General features: G+C 45.6%; 1 protein-coding gene and 1 long non-coding RNA gene across 3 annotated transcripts in view; one reads left to right on the top strand and one right to left on the bottom strand.

Moving 5' to 3' along the window:
• Positions 1 to 21,561, top strand: part of LOC139053305 (uncharacterized) — a 33,437-nt gene extending 11,876 nt beyond the window's left edge. Inside the window, exon 3 of the long non-coding RNA XR_011510401.1 lies at positions 21,442 to 21,561. This is a non-coding gene — a long non-coding RNA (uncharacterized lncRNA). The remainder of the gene's footprint in view (positions 1 to 21,441) is intronic.
• Positions 8,449 to 21,815, bottom strand: LOC139053304 (uncharacterized). 2 transcript variants are annotated; one of them, XM_070530343.1, is made up of 3 exons: positions 21,421 to 21,815; positions 18,417 to 18,654; positions 8,449 to 9,033 (listed from the first exon to the last, which is right to left on the bottom strand). In XM_070530343.1, the coding sequence occupies exons 1-3, from the start codon at positions 21,813 to 21,815 to the stop codon at positions 8,683 to 8,685; spliced, it is 984 nt and encodes a 327-aa protein (XP_070386444.1). In that variant the 3' UTR covers positions 8,449 to 8,682. The 2 variants fall into 2 exon arrangements, with proteins under 2 accessions (XP_070386444.1, XP_070386445.1); XM_070530344.1 differs by having other exon boundaries at positions 21,462 to 21,815.
• Positions 21,816 to 22,039: the final 224 nt, after the last annotated feature.

Genomic DNA, 22,039 nt, shown 5'->3' with positions numbered 1-22,039 from the left:
GACACACGGGCAAAAGTGAAGTCCTTTGCCGTAAACCCCCTTTTGTTATCCTGAAGGACCCTTTGCAGATGGGAGTTGCGCCGATGACACACGGCGCCGCACTAACTTGCTTGGGTGGGTTCTCAGGTGAGCGCCGCAAGAAAAGTAGCGCTAAACACTTTTAAAAAGCGGCATATTTGGATTACATTTAGCTACTGCAAAAACCGAAAACATTTTTTTTATCATATGTTGATGGCTTACCATGCGCATATTAGTGTATTTCAATCACGTTTCTGCGCTTTTTACAAGCAATTTAAATTGATGCAGCAACTATGTACGGTTGGTGTTTTACTATGCTGCAGCGCACTAAAACAGCTGTGCATGATTTGTTGTGCTGCTGGCCACGTTTTTGTCGTCCTTCTTCGCGTCTTTGTTGTCCCTTCCTTCGTGCGTGCAGGCGTAACGCGTTTTATTCAATGTGCGATTCGCACAATTGTGATCGCGTGAAAGAACTGCGCATTTGCGTCATGGCTCATCAAAAGGCTAGCGACGAAGCAAGACTCGAGGACGCTCTGACGCTTGTCCCTCTCGGATCTTTCGAAGATGAGATAAACGCAGCAATTCCGCAAGTGGGAAACATCAAACGTCCACTCATCACGAGCATGCTTCATGTTCACTGTTTCGGCACTGTCCCCTGGAGCCGGCAACCGCGGAATGTGGGCCTACGTGCGCAACAAACGATGGTTTCCCGATGCTAACCCACCAAAGACGACGCAGCAAATGACACTGCCGGAATTCAACATGGCGGCACTAGCGACGTGATGCGAGCGTTTGAGAGTGTGGCTAGAGTAAATCTTCACTGTTCGACAAATCGCATTAGCGCTAAAAATTTAAACATTTTCGCAAAGTCACAAATTACTTATGGGGCACCGTAGCTGTGTGGCAGGTTTCCTTCCATTGACGAGTTGTGCACGCTGTGTGCGAGAGTAACTCCTTTTTCCCTCGAAAACTCGATGCGTGCTCTCTTTTCCCGCAAAGGAACTTTGCCTTATCGTGTGTCACTGCACTTGAACGCCTTTCTAGTGGATGTCCCCTTACCTAAAAGAATTTAGAGTGCCCGCGTGTGAGTGGTATAAGGCTGACAAATGGTTATTAAATTCGCAATTGAAAGCTTTGAGTTAAACCAGGTATTGTCTAACCAAGTAGCTTTAAAAATTCGGATATATTACACTGCGTCGGAGGTGACCCCGCCTCATTCGAGAAGTGCTTGTTACAGTTCATTTATTTATTTACACCGTCGGGGCTCGACGGAATTACAGAAGGGAGTGGCTAAAGCAGGATAAACAAATAATGCAATGAGTAAAGAGCAACTGTCTAATCATACCATTTTAGATGATGATAAATGGAAGAAAAATGTCAGAAAAATGTCAGCACACACCAGAAAGGCAGCGTTGCAGTTGTTCAGTATCACTTATTATTGCAAGGAATGAAAAAGGGATGTAGTCTGTAATTATAAATGAGGTTAGACAACATACGCTAGTTAATGTCGGTCGGCCGGCCAGCCAGCCAGTCAGTCAGTCAGTCGGTCGGTCGGTCGGTCGGTCGGTCGGTCGGTCGGTCGGTCGGTCGGTGGGTCGGTCGGTCGGTCAAAGTTTATTGCAACATTCATGTTAGAGTTACATGGTAATAGTATTACAGCAGGAAGCCTCACAGTAATGAAAAAACTGGGAGAGGGACCTCCTATTAATAAATAAATTGGGTTAAAATTATGAAGTTTTAAGTGCGAAAACCACTTTATGATTATGAGGCACACCGTAGTGGAGGACTCCGGATATTTAGACCACCTGGGGTTCACTAAGGTGCACCTAAATCTAAGTACAAGGGTGTTTTCGCATTTCGCCCCCATCGAAATACGGTCGCCGTGGCCGGGATTCGATGCCGTGATCTCTTCCTCAGCATAAATGGGGTTATTATACAAAAGTAGCTAAGAAGTACGGTCATGTTAACAATCAGAATATTAACTAGGCAAGTTGATTATAACAGGAAATTGGATACATAAGTTATTGGTAAGGCTAATTATTGAAAAAACATGAAAAATAATCGAAAGCATGTGAAGAAGCCGAATAACAATGAATATTAACAAGAATAATCAACTCTGTCTGTCTCGGTGTCTTTTGTGTCAAGTCCCTCTCTGTCCCTTCGCCCGCTACTATTCAAGATCAAATAATCAACCCGGCATGAAAAAGCAAACTGGTTTCATTATCAATGATATTAATCACTTATACAAAAACAAGAGGTATACACCAAAATGACGTACATTTTTAAAGTTAATAACGAAATTAAGATGAATTGGTTAATTCCTGACTGAAATATTTCTTTGTGTGCGCGGAAAATGTATGAACGTTGTGTGAATATTTTATTCCGAAACGTAATGAATTCCGTGTTGCTATGCCATAGAAGAGGGCTGTGAACATGTTGTAATTCGTCCTTGCGGCAGGTAAATGAAGATTATTACGCAGGCAAGACCGGTCAATGTTGTTGTTAATAATGTGTTCAGGGCCAATACATTCAATGATGACGTCGTGTGATGAGCCTATATGCAGTTATGGATAGTTTCTGACATATATTTGTTGTAACGGGAGAACGGTAAGTTTAGGAAACAGTGACTTGCAGGAGAAATCAAATGCACTGAAAGTCATTAGTCTGGCACCTTGGTTCTGAAGTCGCTGCAGACCTTCAATATGCATAGAATACGAGTTGGACCATGACGATGCACAATAAGAAAGATGGCTATGAATATAACCAAAATACAAAGATCGTACGATGTGAGGTGGAAAATAAGTTCGTCTTGACAATAATGTGGATGCCAAACGCAATCTTTTTCACAAGTGATCGGGAGCGTCCATAAAACTTTAGTTCAGTATCTAAAATGACACCGAGGAACCGCGCTTCTTTTGAAACCTGTATGACGTAATCACCAATGCGAACAGAAGGTGGGGCGTCGATTGAATTCCGTTAGGAATGGAACACCATCAATTTGGTTTCAGCGGTATTAATGTGGGGATCATTATTTTGGTACCATAGAGTAATAATGTTTAAGTCGGTGTTAAGGTTAGACTGGAGTGTGGCTATTGATTTACTGGATGTAATGATGGTCCTGTCATCAGCGTAAAGTATGCACTTGATCTTAGCAAGAATAGCGGGTAGCTCATTAATAAACGTCAAAAATAAAAGTGGGCCTAAAATTCATTCCTTTGCGACTATTTCGTTAATTAGCTTGGGTGATGAGAGATGGCCGTTAACCTGTAACATTATAGACCCATTACCGAAGTAGTCTGTAATAAAGTTTAGTGGAAGCCCAGATATACCAAATGGTTCGACTTTAACAAGTAATATGCGTTCGTTTATCATGTCGCAGGCACGTACTCAGGATTTTTTTTCGGGGGGGAGGGGGGCACCACCTCCATCATCATCATCATCCCCACCACCACCATCATCATCATCATCATCATCAGCCTGTTTTATGCCCACTGCAGGGAGGTATGCAGGGATGTGATCCATTGTAAGGTATCTCTTCCTGAAGCCAGCCTGTTTCCTTGGTTGACAAAATCCAGTGTTAACCTTATTCTATTGGAGATTATTTTGGTAAATATTTTATATAATACTGGGAGCAAGCTAATGGTCCCATAATTGTTCAATTCTTTAACGTCTCCTTTTTTTGTGGATTAGTATAATGTCTGCATTCTTCCAGTTTTCTGGGACCCTTGCAGTCGATAGACACTTCGTATAAAGAGCCGCCAGTTTTCCAAGCATTGTGTCTCCTCCATCTTTGATTAAATCGACTGTTATTCCACCTTATCCTCCCACTCTTCATCGTTTCATGTCTTGCAGGGCCCTGCTGGCCTCATCGCTAGTTATAGGAGAGTTTCTGTATCCTGTTCATTACTGTTTCTAAGTGAACTATCGTGACTCCTCTGGGTACTGTATACAGGTCAGCTTAGAATTTTTCCGCTGCTTTTACTATATCTTCGAGATTGCTGATGATATTATCCTTCTTACCTTTTAGTGCATACATCATGGTTTGTCCTATGCCAGGTTTCTTTTTTACTGATTTCAGGCTGCGCTCATTTTTTGCGGCTTCTTCAGTCTTTCTCACGTTATAGTATTGAAGATCAGTTATTTTCGCCTTGTTGATCAGTTTTGACAGTTCCGTGAATTGCGTAACGCTGTGCAGCCGCCAGTCCCATACAACCGCGTAGAGCGCAGGACTCTGCGATTCTAGACGTACTGCGCTCACCACGAAAGGTTAGAAAAACACCCACATAAGCACAGCAGAGAAGTGGCTACGTGAGGTGGTTCGACCGATAACTGTAGAAGCGTCATTCAAAACAAGTAATTGTTCTCCACTTCTGGCGGCGTTTTCTCTACTTCCTCTTTAAATAAAGAGATGTTGATCCATAAATATTCTCATAAACAACGGTTAACTTTTTTATTATTCGCTTTTGCTTGCAGTTTGGTTGTTGGCTTGGCTCTCTTTTTTTTTTACGGGTAACTGGCGACAGTCATCTTGCTTATGGGTTTAAGGGTTATTGCAGGGTTTCATGATGGACGCTCTTTCACATTATTTTATTTCCCACCTTAGCTAACCCATATCACGTGTATATGGTTCCGGGCATCTGCCAGCATCGCGGCGACCCGTAACTCAAGGAAACAAAGAAGCAAAGGGATAAGTTAAACGCAATTGGCGTTTTCTCCGGCCGCAACTCGTTCCATGAGAGTACAGACCAGCTGAGTAACAGCCGCATCCCTCTCCTGGTCCCAGGATCAGCCTAAACAAAGAAGGTTGAACTAACAAAAGCAACAGCTATGCGCGTGACAGTTGAATAGATGGTGTCAACTGAACGCATCTCGAGTTAATCGCGCGGGTGCGGAATCTACGAGAAAACTGTCCTTCACATTACAAGAGATGGCTATAACTACCGCCATGTAAAAGGAGTGAAAAAGGCAGCATAATGCTGACCGATGAACAGCTGCGAAGTCTCAACATTGATCTGGCGGCGCTTTAGGAATGTGTGAGGAGTGGTGGATTGGGTGAAGAGGGGGGGGGGGAGGGGGTATGCCACTTGATTTCGGGGGGGGGGCCCGGGCCCCCCCGGGCCCCCCCTGGCTACGTGCCTGTCATGTCGAATGCCTTCGTCAGATTAATGAATGCAGAAACCACGGTAAGACCTCGGTCGAAAGCTTGCTTGATATCTTCAGTTAAATAGTAAGTGCCATTTCGGTTGAATATCCTTGGTTAAATCCGAAGCGCTCTGGAGATGAAAGGTTAAATTTCTTTAAAGAGGAAGGATACAAATTGGCGTGTAATTCTCTACTATAATCTGATCACCTTTCTTGAAAACGAACTATTCTACCAGCTTCAAGACTGCTCGGATACACCTATGCAGAGAACAGTTTGTTAATGATTAGTGCGAAAATTGTCGATGTTTCATGCGAAATTAGTTTTATTTTACAAGGATCAATGCGGTCTAAGCCAGCGCTTGTTGTATTGAATGATGTGATGACCTGGTGAACTTCATCTGCAGTCATCGAATGCAGATAAAAGGAAAGACTACGACGAGGAATATCAAGTAAAAGACGCACTGGCTGCTGCGTATCCATAGATGCGTAAAAATGCTCGCTGAATGCGTTAAGTATTCTAAGAGGATCACCATACTTCTCGTCGCCTTGCTTCAATTTTATTGTGGTTTCTGAGCAATAACTTAGGCTCAGAAACTCTCTAATAATGTTACAGCAGCGGGTCGTGGTGCTTCTTTCTTTTTTTACCATAAGATGCTGGCAACAATTGCGCGCAGCACGCCTTAATAAATAATATAACGTTGTGGAATATTTCTGAAAGTGGGATTTTATTGTAAGACTAAAAGGCTGCGTCTTTAATTGGTTATGAAAGCTACTCTTTTTATTAATCGACTTTAACCGTGAGTTAGTAATACATGTATTTGTGGGAGAACGAAAGCACTTCGTCACTGTAGTGTAAGTGGTGCGGTGTCCTATGCATGTAGCTATTGTTTCCGTGAACGACACAAAAGCGCTTTTTCTGCGCAATCCTCCTCAATCACCGATGTCCTGTCTAGTACAGGAATTAACTGCACAAATTTGACGGAGCCGAATCGCCCCTCTGTCACTGTAATTTTACTTCGTATATTTTTAAAGCCTGAGGTGAAAAAAAAAATGGATGATTGTCTTTAATGCAATAATCTACCACTGCTGCAATGTGATCAGATGAAATGTTGGGGATAATACGATCTGTTAGTGTACTGGAGCCCAGTAAATCACTCCTATTTGGAGCTGAAATATGCGAAGAGAAGCCAAAGCTGTATGAACAGTGCGTGTACTCTAAACATGATGCACTATCAGGATTCATGATGTTAATGTTAACAAATAAATTGAAAACAAGACATCCACCCAAACGCAGCCTACTGCTACAAAGGAAACCCAAACGGGTTCCTCCACAGAAAACCTTGGTAGTTCAACAAAAATTTGTCCTAGTCCAGATATAACACCATATACCAGATATAACACCAGATATAACAATGTTCTTATTTTATATTACCAAGTTATTAAGGATGTTGCTTAATTGACTGCAAAATTCTGGATACGAAGATGAAGGCGACCGATATATGGAAGCTACGATGTTGTTACGACTGTTAATTGGTATGGCAGTATGGTTAAACTCGAGGCAAGCAGATTCACAGGGAATATTTTCAAATCTGATATCAAGACGATGCGTGTATGTTAAGGACGAGTTTACAAGTATGGCACTTCCACCACAACGACGAAATTCGTGATTACAATATCCGGAACGATAACCTGGTAGTCCATACAAATGCCTTCATTGCCAGATAACCATGTGTCAGGCAAACATATGATAGAGAATGAATGATTGAGTAAGAAAAGGAACGCAACAAGATCATCGTGGTGTTTTCTAAGACGTCGGACGTTTAGGTGTAGAAGCGATAATGCTGACGACTTTTCGTGTAACAGATCTGTCATTTGTTGGCACGTGTAGATGGCCGTGGTGATTTAAGCTTGGCATTAAAATGAGAAACGACAGCTTATCTAGCGGAAGGTACCAAAGTCTTCTGCACACGCAACTCGATATACGCGGCTGTCATCGGTCATCCGGGATCTGATTGCGCAATTATCGCTCCATAGGTGGTTTCACTGGTGTGCTCTGTTAAGCGCAAGTGCCTGCGCAAAACGGCGTTTTCACTCTGGCGTGAGGTGATCGTTCGCATAGACAGGTTTGGGGCCGGTGCCCTGGACAAACCTTATCTCGGCGGTGGACAGGCGCGTCTTTCTTGCCTTTTTAGTGAATTCAGCCTTCTTGTTTCGCGAACAGAATCACCCAATAACGTGGCTTCCATTTTTCGAAGGCACCCGCTGTGCAGTGCCCGTATCTGTACTGGCGACTGGGCAACTAATATTCTCACCAGTAGTTAGGACGACTGCCAGGCAGTCTTCGCCTTTTGACTCGTGGATGGCTTTCAGCTCAGCGTTATTGAGTCAGGAATATTGTTCGAGACCACACATGTTTGTTTACTAATTAAGTTTCTTATTTTCATCTCTCATGACCTTGTTTTCTTTGGTCAGTGCCTCATTTCCATTTTTCGAACCATTCACAGACATCATTAAACATCACTAGGCTAGTTTTCAGTTTGGCAACCTCCTCACGAAGAGCCTGAAATTTCTTTGCTACTTCAGCACAAGTCGGCATGCCCAAGCTCAGCAATGCAAAAAGTAACCACAAAATGGCGTTGTATGAAACTCACGATCATTAGTATTGCTTAGGATTTCTCCGCGAAGGCTATTCCATTGAAGGCATGTGCAAGGCAAAAAGGAGCACAAGAAACTTGGTGTGGCTAGGCTTGATGCCTTCTTTATACAGCTGATCAATACGATAAGATATATGTTGCGATGGAGATATCACTTTAAGAGCTGGAAATTCAAGGTAAGTGATATTTGCGGATAGAACACCCGTTCCATCATAAGTTGCTTTTAAAAAGAGTGCATGAACTTTGAGCTATAATGAGGTAATGAATTTAATGGAATTTGGTTTTAATGAGGTAAGAAATTTAATAAAACTCATACGGCGGATGCCTACTCTAATTTTGCTCGTAATAGTATTTTTGATAGCAGTAACTTGAGAGATCATGGTGAATTGTAAAAGTAGCTAGAACATTACTCAATATTACTCCCCTCCAGCGCAATGTTGTTAAGCAAGTGCGTTGAAGAAGAGCCGTTTTCAATGGGAGTTGCTCGGATGATGTTGCTTTTACGTCTGGTGTGCCGCATGGCTCCGTGTTGGGGCAGTTTGCATTTCTTGCTTATTATTAATCTTTGATATGGTATCGAAAATCAGAGATGAATGCTTGCCGGTGATTGTGTATTGCATGCAAGGGCATATCATGAGACAGATCGTTTCTTTATTGGCGGTGGTCCAGAAGTGCTTAGAAAAGCTTTGTGTTACTAATAGAACGTACCTAAACATAAATGATTGTCTACACTTTTATTTCTACCTATTTATTCTATTTGTTTCTGTTAATCATTGCGGGAACACGCCTCCAAGAAAGAACCGCTACAATGCCTTCGACGATCAGTCGGACGAGAACAAGATGTCCAGCGACTGCTCGGACCGCTCGTTCAGTTCCTACAATAGAGATGCTTATGAGGGCCACATCCCACTACAAGACGCGCAAAGCCTCTTGAAGCATCTTCCCAGCATCCAGTGATCAGACCGCAAAGGTGGCTTGCTGGGCCTGTGTCAATGCTGCGGACGGGGCGCACCCTCTCTCTGCCTGACCTCGGCAAGGTCACCGAGATGCCGCCTGCGGAGCGTGGAACAATCTTGCCACAACAGCCGGGACAAGCTGCCGCCGAGTAGACGTCAGGCACACGTGAGGCGATGCCCGAGACGGTGGGCCACTCCTGTGGTCGCTGTGCACCGTTCGGCGCCGACAACGCCGTATTGCCGGCTACTCTGGGCGGGGCGAACTTGAAAGAAGAAGAGAAAAGATGCGATTGTGTGCGACTCAACCACGAGGAGAGTAAACGTCGCTGGCTGCATGCGTTAACTGTAGCACAAGCCGGGAGCTTGAAAATCGGTACAGCAGACGGTCGCACTATATAGTCAACAACTTTTTGATGGTTTCAGCTTGTTTGAAGCTGCTAATAATGCAATCTGCACAGTTAAACGAATATGCTTCTGAATGCCTATGATGCTTTCAATACCTTTAAAACGAATGAATTAAAGATGTATGTTTTACACTTCTAGGAAAAAAGGATTGTCTATAGAAAAGAGATCTGCCATAGGAATAGTAAGTTGCTGAACCAGCTTTAGAGAACGTAATTGTACAAGAAGAGAAGGGGCTGCTATGCCCAATTGCAGCATATGTGGACATGGATAAGTGCGTATACTCTTCCACTTACTTCGAACAAAAGCTCATCTAATCGTGCACGGTGAGATAAAAAGCTTTGTCTCATCCTTTCGGCGATCTGAATACCCATTTGTAATGTATGAACATTAGGTCTTGCAGAGCTTTTCGGAAACGGAAACTCGGTTATGCGTAAGTAGGCAAGGTGGAGGAATGTTTTCGAAAGGAAATTGCCGTCCACCCGACTTTTGCGCAAAGCTATATAGGCAACCCTAAAGGCTTCTCAGTAAGAAAGCTTCCCTGGTCAGGGAAGATCGACCTCTGCACCAGCGGCTTTCCAGGCTGGTCTTTCCGGAATCTGAGGTGACCAGTAAGCAAGCAGATTGCAGCAAAACGGTGAATTCTTCGACAACTCGAAGCACGTCGACACTGAACAGAGAAAGTCAGTCCTGCCGAAGCGCGCAAGGTGGAGGAATGCTTATAAAATGGACGCTGAAATCCACACGACTCCATGTTCTTCGAGTTGCCGATTGATTCGCCATCGTCCTGCGACTACAGCTAGACTCTCGGTTAGCTATGACAGCGGAAAGACTTTGATCCCGGCTTCGGCCCGCGTACCAGGACAAATTTTTCGTGAAATTGCGAACATTTCTATGAAAAATACGCATGAGATTCCTTGCCGCTTGATACGACTTTCCAGTGCATAACGACTTTCTGGTTCTTTCGAACCTTTAGGTACAGTATGAAAGTGACTCGAAACTTTCACGGCCTTACAATTTACGTAATACCGTCCGTAAACCCCATATGGTCAGGTGACTGGGCTCAAGAAGATTATAGCCTTTGGAGGCGCAAGTCGCTATGTCGACTTTGTGCTTTCGCGCTTTTTAGCGATGGAGGTTGTCGATCGAGAATGGAGGATTGCATGTATGCGCGACGCGAATGCTGTAGAATTTTGTGGAAGGCACGCGGGTCCCAGCGATTACTCTGGAACATTCGACGACTGGTGTATAAAAGCCGACGCGCTTGACCCGCTGATCACATTTTCAACGATCGCCGACTGTGTTCGCCGTTTTCGTTGAGCACTGAGTGTAGCCTGTATTTCTGGGCACAGGTTCGCTCAATATAAGGCCAGTTTCTATAATCGCAGTTTGGCTGCCTTCTTCACCGACACTACTACGAGAGAATATTGTACATTTTTGTGAAGAAAGCTATATTCCCTCCAGAAAAAAAACCAGTGAACAGAGCACATCCTTGGGTATCGCGCGAAATAACACATTTAAAACGAAGCATTAAAAGGAAGCGCAGAAAGAAACCCTAGCACACGTGACCTGCAAGATCTCGTAGGCTTGCTACAAGAAAACATCCAAACGGCCAAGGAGCGTTTTATTGCGAAAGCAATACTGCTCGCACTTTCGCCCCATCGATGGTCGTGGCGCCTGTCTTACACAGCTGCGCGTCACGTGACCGTGTGACGTCACGCCAGACCGAGAGACGGGGCCCCAGCTCGCGACATCGATGGTGGATGCGAAGCCTTGCGCGCCGCTGCTGCGGCGCTACCGAGAGAGGGCGCTCGCTGGTGTGACGTCACGCTAGGAGGATAAATGGGGCTACAACTCGGCTCCTCGCAGTGGTCGGCGCGCTGCCTTGCTGCTATGTCGGATGATGTATAGCCGTAAGTTTAACAAAGGGCAACCATGTCCACACCATAAGCCGAACCAAGGCGCAGCCAAGGGTATTGCTTTCGCAATCTTCCAGGCTTAACCAAGCTAAGCCTTCAGCCAATTTTTTTTCACTGTTACTCTGCCTTCTTACATGACGAATAAACCACAAAAATTCTGGCGCTACCTATCTAGGGTATGGCACACCGTATCGCAGATTACTGTTTCAAACGACTGTTGTTCAGCCTGACGTCATAGCGACCAAATTTAATGAATTTTTTTTTCAATCTGTATTTAACAGGACAACCTTTCTTGATGTAATGTCAATCTTGATGTAAAGAAACTCTGTGGCCCTGATCTTATATCAAACGCATTTTTCAAAAACATACAGTTTGGACGTCAAAATACTTATACGTAATTTACAGGCGATCTTTGAAAGCTTCAGTAATACCTGACGACTGGCGAATGGCCAAAGTAATACCTGTGCAGTGAGTAACTATAGACCTGTTTCATTAACGTGTGCATCCAGTAAATTGTTTGAAGATATTATTTATAAGGCCATAATAGTGCACTTAAAGAATAATAACCTACTACACAGCCGGACACACGGCTTCCGTTCAGGTCTAAGTATACTATTACTCAATTAGCTGAGATGACGCATAATATAGCTACCGCAATAAATAACAGAAACCAAATAGATGCCAATTTTTTCGTTTTTTCAAAGGCCTTTGAACTTTTCGTCATCTGGTACCCACGAAAAAGAAGTATCACGGATCAAGAACTATCTCGAAAAGAGAAAGCAATGCGTAGCTATGAATGATATTATGTCTGAATATATCAACATTTTTTTCTGGTGTACCACACGGATCTCTTCTTGCGCACGCCCCCCCCCCCCCTATTTCTCATCTACATCAATTATATTCGTTCATACGTTCAGTCGCCTATTCAAATGCGCCTATTCGCCGATGATTGCGTAGTGTACACAAAAGTGAATACCAGAAACGATGAGGCAAAACTAAGCGGTTCCTTAACTGCGATACAAAATTGGTGCAACAAATGGGGGGATGAAACTGAATGCAACAAAAAACTACCAGTATCTCCTTCACACACAAGAAAAGTGCGCTTCAGTTTACATACACAATAAACAACATACCACTAAGAAAATTTGATGAGGTCACATATCTCGGGGTCACCCTTACAACGAAATTAATTTGGTAAGTTCATACAAATAACATATACGACAAGGCGCTTGGTAAACTACATTTCTTGATTAGAAAACTTAGACACACACCACTTAGTCTTAAAGTAAATGCATTCAGGACCCTCATTAGACCCGCTTAAGAGTATGCTGAAATTTTCTGGGCCCCGCACCAGAAGTATTTAACCAACAAACGAGAACGCATACAGAACTTAGCATTGACATTTATATACTCGCAATATTCGCGTCAAATGAGCATTCAACGTTCAACCACGGACTCAACGTAGAATGATTTCCAGATTAAAATTTCTATACTTGCTTTATCACGGCTGCTATCGAATACCACAACAAACATACATTCAAGCGCCATTCAGACTTTCTGTCCGAACAAATCATAATAAATCAATACAGCACCCTCCCAGCCATAATAACACTCACAAGTACTCTTTATACCCACACGCCATTTTCCATTGGAACATGCTACCTTCTGCAGCCGTAAACTGCCCATCTGCCAACGCATTTATTGACAGTATAGAGAATACGGAATTCGAATGGTGGTAAGTAACTGAAGTTACTTTCATTTCATATGCAGCCTCTTGTCGATGCATACTTATGGCGGACGTTGTTTTTCCTGCTTCACAAACCGCTCATTTAGGCAGAGTGTGTGTGTTTATTATGTTACTTTTTGTGTGTACTAATGCTCTTTGTTTTCGATATAGCAGTTTCACTTTTTTCTCTCTAACTGTACTGTATTCCGCGTTCTAACCACTCCTGCATGGGCCCGACGAGGGCCTGCAGCATTGCGAAATAAATCAATAAGAAGTCTTAGTGTACGTGAGATTGTTACAGTGTTAACAAGCGTTTTGTGAAAGTCATATTAAAAAAACTCTGGTACAGTTCACAGAGGTGCAGCATTCATCCCATTTGTCCGCTTGGGACATATCACTAGGTGTAGTCTAGAAATTTGTTTATGTAAGTTTTGATTGCTGAATTACAGAGTTATAAACATGACGCTTTTTATATATTTTGAGTTTTGCTAATATTTAAAACATTCACTGCCAGGATAAGTGACAAATGTAGTTGCTACACAACTGCTACATGTTACCTTTTTTCTTTGAAAGGCAACGAACCTAATGGAAATTGTTATGGTTTCCCAGAAAGGGCGATGAGAGCTCCCTAGCTCACGCTTAGGCATGCCGTGCATACTTTTATCCGAGGGACAGCGCGTTCAAAGTTTCGAACGCGTCAGAGCACTTAGCAATGGAGCATGTCAACATGAATGCCTGTCTATCTGGAAACTCGGCGAAGCGTCTACCACCTACAGTTTCATGGGCGTAACTCTTCTTCCTTGTGAGTTCTATCGCTGTAACTTGTGAACGGACACTCCGCCTCCCGAAGGCAAGATGTGCACACGCGGTGTCTTCAGCTCATGTCTCGTCTATTGCGTGCCCTAATGGCACAAGCGTTATTAATTTCATTGCAAACTAAGCCTAAACACATTAACTTTACATTCAAGCAATTTATGATATGCTTTCAAAACTGTCAGATTGTTTGTAATAGAAGGTATGCAGTATATTTCCTGTTAGCAATGCTTGCCCGGCACATATGCACGTGCGAAACGATAAACACGTATCCAGGTTTTCTGTACATCAGGGTTTAGTTCCCGGGAGTGCCAACACGTCGCGTAGTGACCTTAAACTTTTCAAACTTCCCGCGATGACATATAATGACGTCAACGAAACGAAAATAAAAGAATTAAAAACTATCCCTGAGCAATGAACTTCACTACAAAGGTTGACCCGCCAGCGTTATCAGTGCCCTTGATAAAGAGTGGCCGCTTGTCGGCTGGAAATTACTTGTCCTTCTTAGAACTGTTAATCACGGCGAGGCCAACGCAGAGGTGATTGATTTCGGGTTTTTCAGAGCCTTCCCGAAAAGCAGCCACGTTATTTTTTCTTTTTTTTTTAATGCTCCAAAGTGAACGGGCTAGGGTAATCGTCGGAAGCACTTCGCGGCCGCTTTATCTCGGATCTAACTGCGATGTCGTCTCTTCACACGCATGTAAAAGGCAGAACCACTTTTCCGAGACAACCACTGGGCCAATTTTATGAAATTTGGCGCAATTGAAAAAGAATGTTAGTTTCCAGCGAATGTGAGAAGCAGAATTTCGAATTGGTTCTGGATGTTATGAAAGGACTTTTCAAAAATTGCTAAGGTTGTAAAATGTAGAAGCACGAAGCTTACAAAGTCGCAACTCTGCACCTAGAATAGGCATCGCCGTTCCATAAACTGTATCCATTATAGAGCATCCAAAACAGACAAATTTAATACGATTTATCTCTTATATGAATACGTTACATCGTTTACAAGGATATCGCAATAGTTCTTATCAGAAATCAGTTTCATTCTTGAGATTCGTGCGTAAAATATAGATTTTGTCCGCTTTAGATGTACTTTTAAGTGCAACTAACAAATTTGTGGTATCATTTTTTGATTGCTCAGTTACAGATAATTTCGTTTTCTGAAAGTATGTGATCTGTACTAATGGTTTCTTTAAAAAATTTACGAAATAAATTCGCAACCAACAGTAACTGTATTTGAAGATTTTTCCTTTCAATGTAACAAACCTAAAGAAATTTCGGGCTGTGGTTGCCCAAAAAAACCGATTTGCCAGTTTTCATGTATTTAGATAGGAGGCCCGAGCTAAAGCTTTCTCGGCGTCGCGCAGCGCCTACGAGAAATGCCGTCGTGTACGGCTTTTGATTTCCACCTGTCGGTTTCCTTAGGGTGCCCCCTATTACTTTGGCAGCAATTTTACTTTCCGTACTGATGGCTTACCGCAGCAGCTGCAAACCGGAAAAAAAGATGTGCTTAGGTATTACGATGGACGCATGCACAACGGCATTTCGCACCTCGGAGCAAGATGTATGGCGCAATAATTGTTCGAACTGTTTCTATATCGTCGTCCATTAGCATGCTCTGGCGGAAGCCGCCCACACCCTCGCATGACAATTGCTGGTCGCCGGGCCAGGTGCACCTTAGGGCATGACATGTACAGTATACTTGCATTTAGTTGTCAAAGCACTGCCATATCACGGTCACCATTGTGCAGTTATACATGCAGGATTTGTATGCTCTCCCTGTTGTCTACCCTGTTGCCGTCCTGTTATTATATCACCGCAACGCAGACCAGCAGGTATCGAACTCCAAAAATGTTGCCCACGTACTCAAAATCCTCGCGCACAACTCCTCGCACTTACTTGCGTTCAAGAGTTGTGCCACTGCCGAGGACATCATTAAGAAACGTTGCCAGTTCAGGGAAGGTGACATTCTGCACATTATATATACAATTTGTTCGCATTTTCATTGCTCGAAAACCGGTATCAGCCATCGAATAATGACGCCGTAAAGTGCATTGTAATTAAATTGATCGACTCCACGGGTGGCTGCCACGAACATTCAATAACGAAGATAAGAAGGAATTTAAAGACGCGTTCTTGTGCGGACTAGGCGTTGTCTAGGGAACATTTAAGAACGCGTTCTTAAATTCGACATTATTATCGTTATTAACTGTTCGTGCAAGCCACCCGGGTCTCAAGTTTCGGACCCAACGCTCACCCTGCAAGAAATCAGCCTGTAAAGCTGACGGCTAAGTATCTCGCTTATATGTGTAGCTATCCGATGGTTGCCGGGCGCTGGCGTAGGCCATAGAACCGAGTTGACCTCTCTTCAACACTTGCCGACATTGTCGCCTTAATTCGTGACATGAGGTTTCAGCAGATCTCTTTCAACAACCAATTTATTTGTCCCGAAATTTGGCCTCCCTGCCAACGTATGTTATGGTTTTTTATCCTTAAAGGGAAGCTGAAAGGTTTTCCAGAAAAAATGAGTGAACATCTGTAGATAATGGTTTTCAACCCTCCGAATTCGAATATCGTATCGAAATTGAACGAAAGAAAGCGCAAATATATTATATTTCGACGAAAAGTGCAGCAGCGGACACGCCCAGCTCGCGCGTCTCGTTTCCGCCTGTGATTGGTCGGTGCGCCTCGTGACGTCAACTCTAGTAACCGACCGCTGCCGCTCACATGAAGCGCGGTGCCACGTAGTTTAGTGCTGTTTTTCTGAGACGGTAATGGAAAATTTAGAGAGACTGCGTTTTTCTGAGGAGTTAGGCATTACTCCCTACATGTACGAGCCGATTGCGAAGAGCCGGCCTCTCGAAGAAGCAAACGATGCTGGTGCGAGCACTGCTTTCGACGCGAACGAAAGCAAAGTCTTGCGATCTCCTCGTGTTGGAAATGCTCTTTGGTGAGTATGTTTTTTGCAAAGCGATCTAGTGATCTCGCTGATCTTTCGCCGATCTAGTGAGCTCGTTTCCGGTCAAACAACTCTAGTGTTGTGTTCCTGCATGCCTCCTCGTGGAACGTAAGCGGGGAAGCGATCATCGGCTTTGTGCGCTGTCCAAAACTGTCGGCAATCTACAAAGAAGGTTTATAAACGCGTGAAAAGCTTCCCGTTCATGCAGTACGTGTAGTGACCATCTGTTGACTACCACTCACGTTGATTACCACTCACGTTGACTACCATGCACGCACGTTGACTACCACGCATGTTGACTGCCACTCTACATACACGCACACGCACCAATAAAGGAATGCAGGGTCGATCGAAGCAGATTACGATGGCACGCACGCAGAAACAAGCGCCGTCAGGCACGGTCGCGGACGCTGCGAAGGAACGAAGCACTAGAGTTGACGTCATAACACCGCGGTTTCCGGTCTCCGCTCCGCTCGCTCACTCAACGGGGCCGGAGCTACAGCGCAATTTCAACCGACGATTACGTCGCTCCTAATTGGAAAAAAAAAAACCAAATTTTACCTGCATGGTTTATAAGGTTCCCGCATCCGTACATTAGGGTCTTGTTGAATTCGACAGCCTCTTCAGCTTCCCTTTAAGGTATTTTTATATTTAAATTAGTGCTCTCCCGAGATATTTGTCGGTTTCGCCTTTCCCAAGATGCTCGCATTTTAGTCGGCCTCTGTTCATATTTTGGTGGATATTTGATGGACGGTGAAACCATAGCACGGCCTCCTGGCCACGCTTCTCATAAAGTCAAGTTAGTTTCCCGAGGTCATCTGCAAGCTTCTGTGTTCTTGCCATTCCACAACTTCCTGAATTCACTGCCAATTGTAATCCATTAAGCCGACTACATTCCAACGGAAATCGATAATCACGCAAAGGCCATTGGACTCGAGCCTATAAATGAAATTCACCGTGGACCCGACAGCTGGTGTTTCCCACTTCTAATATAACTATTCCATTAGTGAGTGCGATCGTTAAGCTTATAACGTCACAGTGTAGAAAATTATGTGGATCCCCCGCACTGCCACATGGTTTCCCGCCGTCTGGTTCGGATCCCGGGCGCCCCGCCCAACCATAACGAGACAGCCCACGACGCTGCGCGCGCGCTTACCGACCGCACCGTCAACCCCGGGCCACCACGTCTCGACGAGTTGGAGGCGGACAGGGACGCCCCAGTAACGCACAACGAAATCACTCACCCCAAACTTAAAGTCAAAGACAGGCCGCAGGCGCTAACAGTACGATCGTTACCAGCACATACCTATCCCAACCCCCGCCACGCTACTCATCGTCTACACGGACGTCTACCCCTACGCTGCGTGCCCCTCGTGCGGGGTCACGGCGACACTCGCACGCGTGCTCTGGGAGTGTAGACACGCTCCACCTGACTCTACCTCGGACAAGTGGGAGAAGGTCCTACGAAGCCCGCTACTCCAAGACCAGCAATTGGCCGTCCAGCAGCCCCGCGCAGCGGTCGCCAGGTACTCCCTGTAGGTCCCTCCGTGGAATACGCCCACTGTGCGCTGACGGGCGTCCTGCAGGACCTTTAATAAAGCTTCTCCAATGCCACGCACTGTGGGAATCGTCGTAATAGAAGCACTCTGTGCTGTTTGCTTTGATTGGTGATATTCAGTGGTGATGGTCACTGCGAATGTTTCACTGGGGATGACGTAGCTCATGGGATTCTGCTAAACCAACCAATCAGTGCGCGCAGACGGCGAAGGCGTGGTGACAGCATCGCCGACGCGCATCGTTTCAGAATACGGGTCCAGTTGGCCTCACCTCGTGAGTAGCCTCCGAAGGCAGCTGCTTGGCGTTGCCACCGCGTCGCTGTTGCACTCGGCCGTGCGGGAGTTCGTCGTCGTCGACCGAAGCGGCAGCATGTCGCGCAGGGTGCACGCGTGGCCGGCAGCGCAGCGCCTCGAACCTGTAGTCGGGCCACGCGACTGCGCTGCAATGCCTGTGCTGGCGATTCCCGCTCCCGGCCGCTGCCGCTGCACGTGTAGTCGGCTCCTCCGGACTGCGTTGAGATGACAGACCGTAATTGAGCAGGGCGTTTGGAACGCGCCTTGGTCGAGGAACACTTTGCCAAACAAAGGCTGCAGCCTTGTCAATGCAAACGTTTTCTTTCTTTTTTCTATTTGTGTAGTTTGTAGGCGTTTGCGGGTTAGTGCTTAGCTGCGCTGCGAATGTTTATCCAAGTCTGTCAAAGCACTTTGACACCAATGGCTACTGTTCGCCCTATTCGTAAATTACTTCTGGTGGATGTAAAAGCCGCCAGTTTACGCAGATTTCTTTCTTTCTTCGCAGCAAAGAAAAGAAAAAAAAGGAATTGCATCTTCTGTAGCCTTTATTCCGAGATTCAGTGAAGGGGAGCAGAGCTGCTTATTTTTCGCCGCGGTGCGTTTAAAATTCATTAGGCGGCATGTGCAGGAATTATCTCTCGCATCGCAAAGTGTATACGGACGGAGTCGTCAATATCGCGCACATGCTGTTTCATTAACTTAAAATGGTGAGCACAGTTCGATTATCGATCTAGCCCGAATGCACTCTCTTTCCACCACAACAATATCCCACAACCCTCTTTTTGCAGTTGACGAGTGCCACTCATATTCGACCGCTGACTAAATGCCAAGTAAAGAGTGGATGGCGAAAGCACCCAGTACTCGCTGTGTTCGCTTGAACCGAGCGACGACTTCTCCCCAGGTACGCAACTCGGGGGCGGCTAATTCGTGCTCGACAGGCGCGTCATTCCGCCGACCCGTGGTCGTCCTTTCTGGGGAATCTCGCTCGCACACGCAGCGCAGCTGGCGTCGCTCTCGACGAGCAACGAGCGGCGCACTTTGCACTGCCGTGGTGCCTCGGCGCACAGCCGCTGGATCGCCAGGGTTGGCTGCGGCCACGTCGTCGGCGGCACGCAAGACGCCACAGGTCACCTCACCAGTGCGTCCGACGAGCGCTTCTTGAGTTGCGAGGGAGCCGCAGCACCTGTCCTTCGACGTAGACTGCTAGCAGTGCCGCAATCACTTTAAACGTTAGGGCGCTGAACAGGTTCTGCCGTGTGCGTGCGTGAGTGCGTACGTGGGTTTTGAAATAGAAGTCCAAATAACTGAGTTATGCAGGGATAACCAAAGCAGCACAGCGCACAAACACACAGACACCTTGTGTTTCTACGGCTTGATCGACTGTAATAACTTAAACGCTCCGTTTATATATGCGTTCCGTAATTTGAAATTTCGTTGCGCACTATATTCTGCTGTGGTAACCGTCTCTTTATGGAAACTATTACAATCAGTTATAAAGATGTTATAATCCCACGGGGGATTGACAGCATGCGTGCATAAACGAATAAAGTAAATGTACACCGAAGCCTTTGTCAAAGCCAGTTCGGGGAACGCATTCCAGGGCGATCACTTTCGGCGGCGGTTACAGCGGGCAGGCCAAGCCCGCGAAAGGATCCCCTGTTGGTGCTCGTGGACCGAGTCTTACGAAATCTCGCGATAGTGACGCTATCTCCGATGGTGGTCGCACGAGATTATCTCCTCAGATTATCGCTACCGAAAGGTTCGCGCCTCCATCGCCCGTCTACGTCTCTTCACGTGCAAAGCCCGACACATAGCGTTGACGTGCCGTGTACCGGTGCGGGACATTGACCGCGAAGGTGAAGAATGAAGCGAGTGGCACTGCTTGCAAGATGAAAGAAACAAAAGAAACAGGAGCGGTTACTCTCCGGCTTGGCTCAAGAATGCAGACACTTCTCGCGAACCGTATTTGCAACGGCAAAGAAAGTGACGTCAACGCCGCGAGGTACCCCAATTTGAGGTCAGCAACGAAAGAGGAGGGTTTAGCTCAGTGCCATCTGCAATTTCATTAAGGGCAGAAATGTTGCAATCAGAGAACAGAGCCCAACCGATTTGAATGAACGTGGTTTCTTTTATCGGTACCTGAATTCCGGTCGGCGCTTGCCGAATTTCGGTTTAGGGCTCTTGTGTTTCTCCTAATTCTGGCGAAATTGGTACGTAAAGAAATATATGTATAATGAAAAAGCATAATAATTCGTAACTATTCAGGAAAAAAAAAGGAAATAAAAGTAGCGTTATTCTGTAAACCTTATAGAGCACCTGTTACGGGGAAATGTGTTACGTGAGTTCGCAGGTTACATGAGAGCGGTAAAAGCAGCACCATGCGCGGATGTAGCCTACGTACGCGTATCCCTCAACGGTATAACAAGAGACGCAAAGTCTGAGACGCCTGACAGCAACACATGGATGCGCCAGCTAATCGAAATCAGCTAATCGTTACTATCATGTGCGCGACTGTTTAAAGGGGCATGTCGAGAAGGAACCTAAAAACCACGTAGGTGTCTCAAGAGCAAGCTGTGCTAAAATGTGATAGAAACTGTGCATTATGTACAGCTGGTGAAGCGGATCAAATTTTATTTATTGTTGTTGTTTTTGAACTGATGTGACCGAATTATCATCGATCTGTGACAACAGCGTATTTATTGGAACCACGCGAAATACTGTTACTTGCATACAGCATTGCGAGGTGTGTACAAGCACAGCAACCAATCGCGTTACTATGCGCGAACCAATATGTTTTATGCACTCCATGTATACCCTATAGCTGATATACTTTACTAGATTTATAGTTTCTTTATAGAGCACAGTAGGAAATAACCTCAATTACGTTTTGTTGGCAGGAGACAGCAAACAGTTAATGTCATTTCCCAACCTGAGGATATTCGCAACGGCCTTTCGATACGACACACAAGAGACTGAATTACCTCTTCCTGTATATCACCCAGTGCCCGGTGTCCCTGGATACCTCTTCCACCAGGTGCCGATGTCCTTGAACGGTGCGCGGTGCTTGCAGGGAGTTGTACTCAGCCAGGTTGTCCTTGGCGTCCTTCTCAACGATCCTGTCGCACTCGGCCCCCGGGACAAGCCTCCTCCGATGTGGTGCGCAGCTGCTACGAGCCTCTTCCTCAGCCGCGTCCAGAGTCTTGACCACAAGGTCGCCGTTCCTCGGGAGGACGTCGTCCGCGGCTTCGTCTGGAAGCAGGACGTGCATTGTGAACGAAGGCAACTTCTGGGGTGACGATGCTTCTGAGAAGGCTGATGCGCCGCCGTGGAGGAGACTGGGTACATCGAGTACGCCGCTGGATACAGCGATGCCCATGGCGGGTACTAAGCCGGGTCCGTCCTTCTGAGAGATGCTTGGATATGCGCGTGCCACGGTCAGCTGCGTGTTCGAAAGTGCGAGCAAGATTTTCCGGTGCCACGTGAACCTCTAGCGCCAGCGCACGAGTGCGCGGCCTCGGTGTCGTTCTTCTTCTTCCTTTACTCCATTTGAAGGTTCGTGTTTCGACTGGTCTCCAATATCTGTTCGATCGTTGCTTTAGT

The sequence above is a fragment of the Dermacentor albipictus genome, unplaced genomic scaffold (assembly GCF_038994185.2).
Source record: "Dermacentor albipictus isolate Rhodes 1998 colony unplaced genomic scaffold, USDA_Dalb.pri_finalv2 scaffold_86, whole genome shotgun sequence".
Taxonomy (NCBI): Eukaryota; Metazoa; Arthropoda; class Arachnida; order Ixodida; family Ixodidae; genus Dermacentor; species Dermacentor albipictus.
Note: the sequence above shows the minus strand (reverse complement) of the source record. Positions and strands in the feature narration are given on the sequence as shown.

Coding starts and splice junctions, on each gene's coding strand:
- LOC139053304 (XM_070530343.1), bottom strand. CDS start 21,815: ATGGGCATCGCTGTATCCAGCGGCGTACTCGATGTACCCAGTCTCCTC. Junction 18,655..21,420: donor TGGGTGATATACAGGAAGAG/GTAATTCAGTCT, acceptor ATCTCAACGCAG/TCCGGAGGAGCCGACTACAC. Junction 9,034..18,416: donor CTTCGGAGGCTACTCACGAG/GTGAGGCCAACT, acceptor TCTTCTTTCAAG/TTCGCCCCGCCCAGAGTAGC.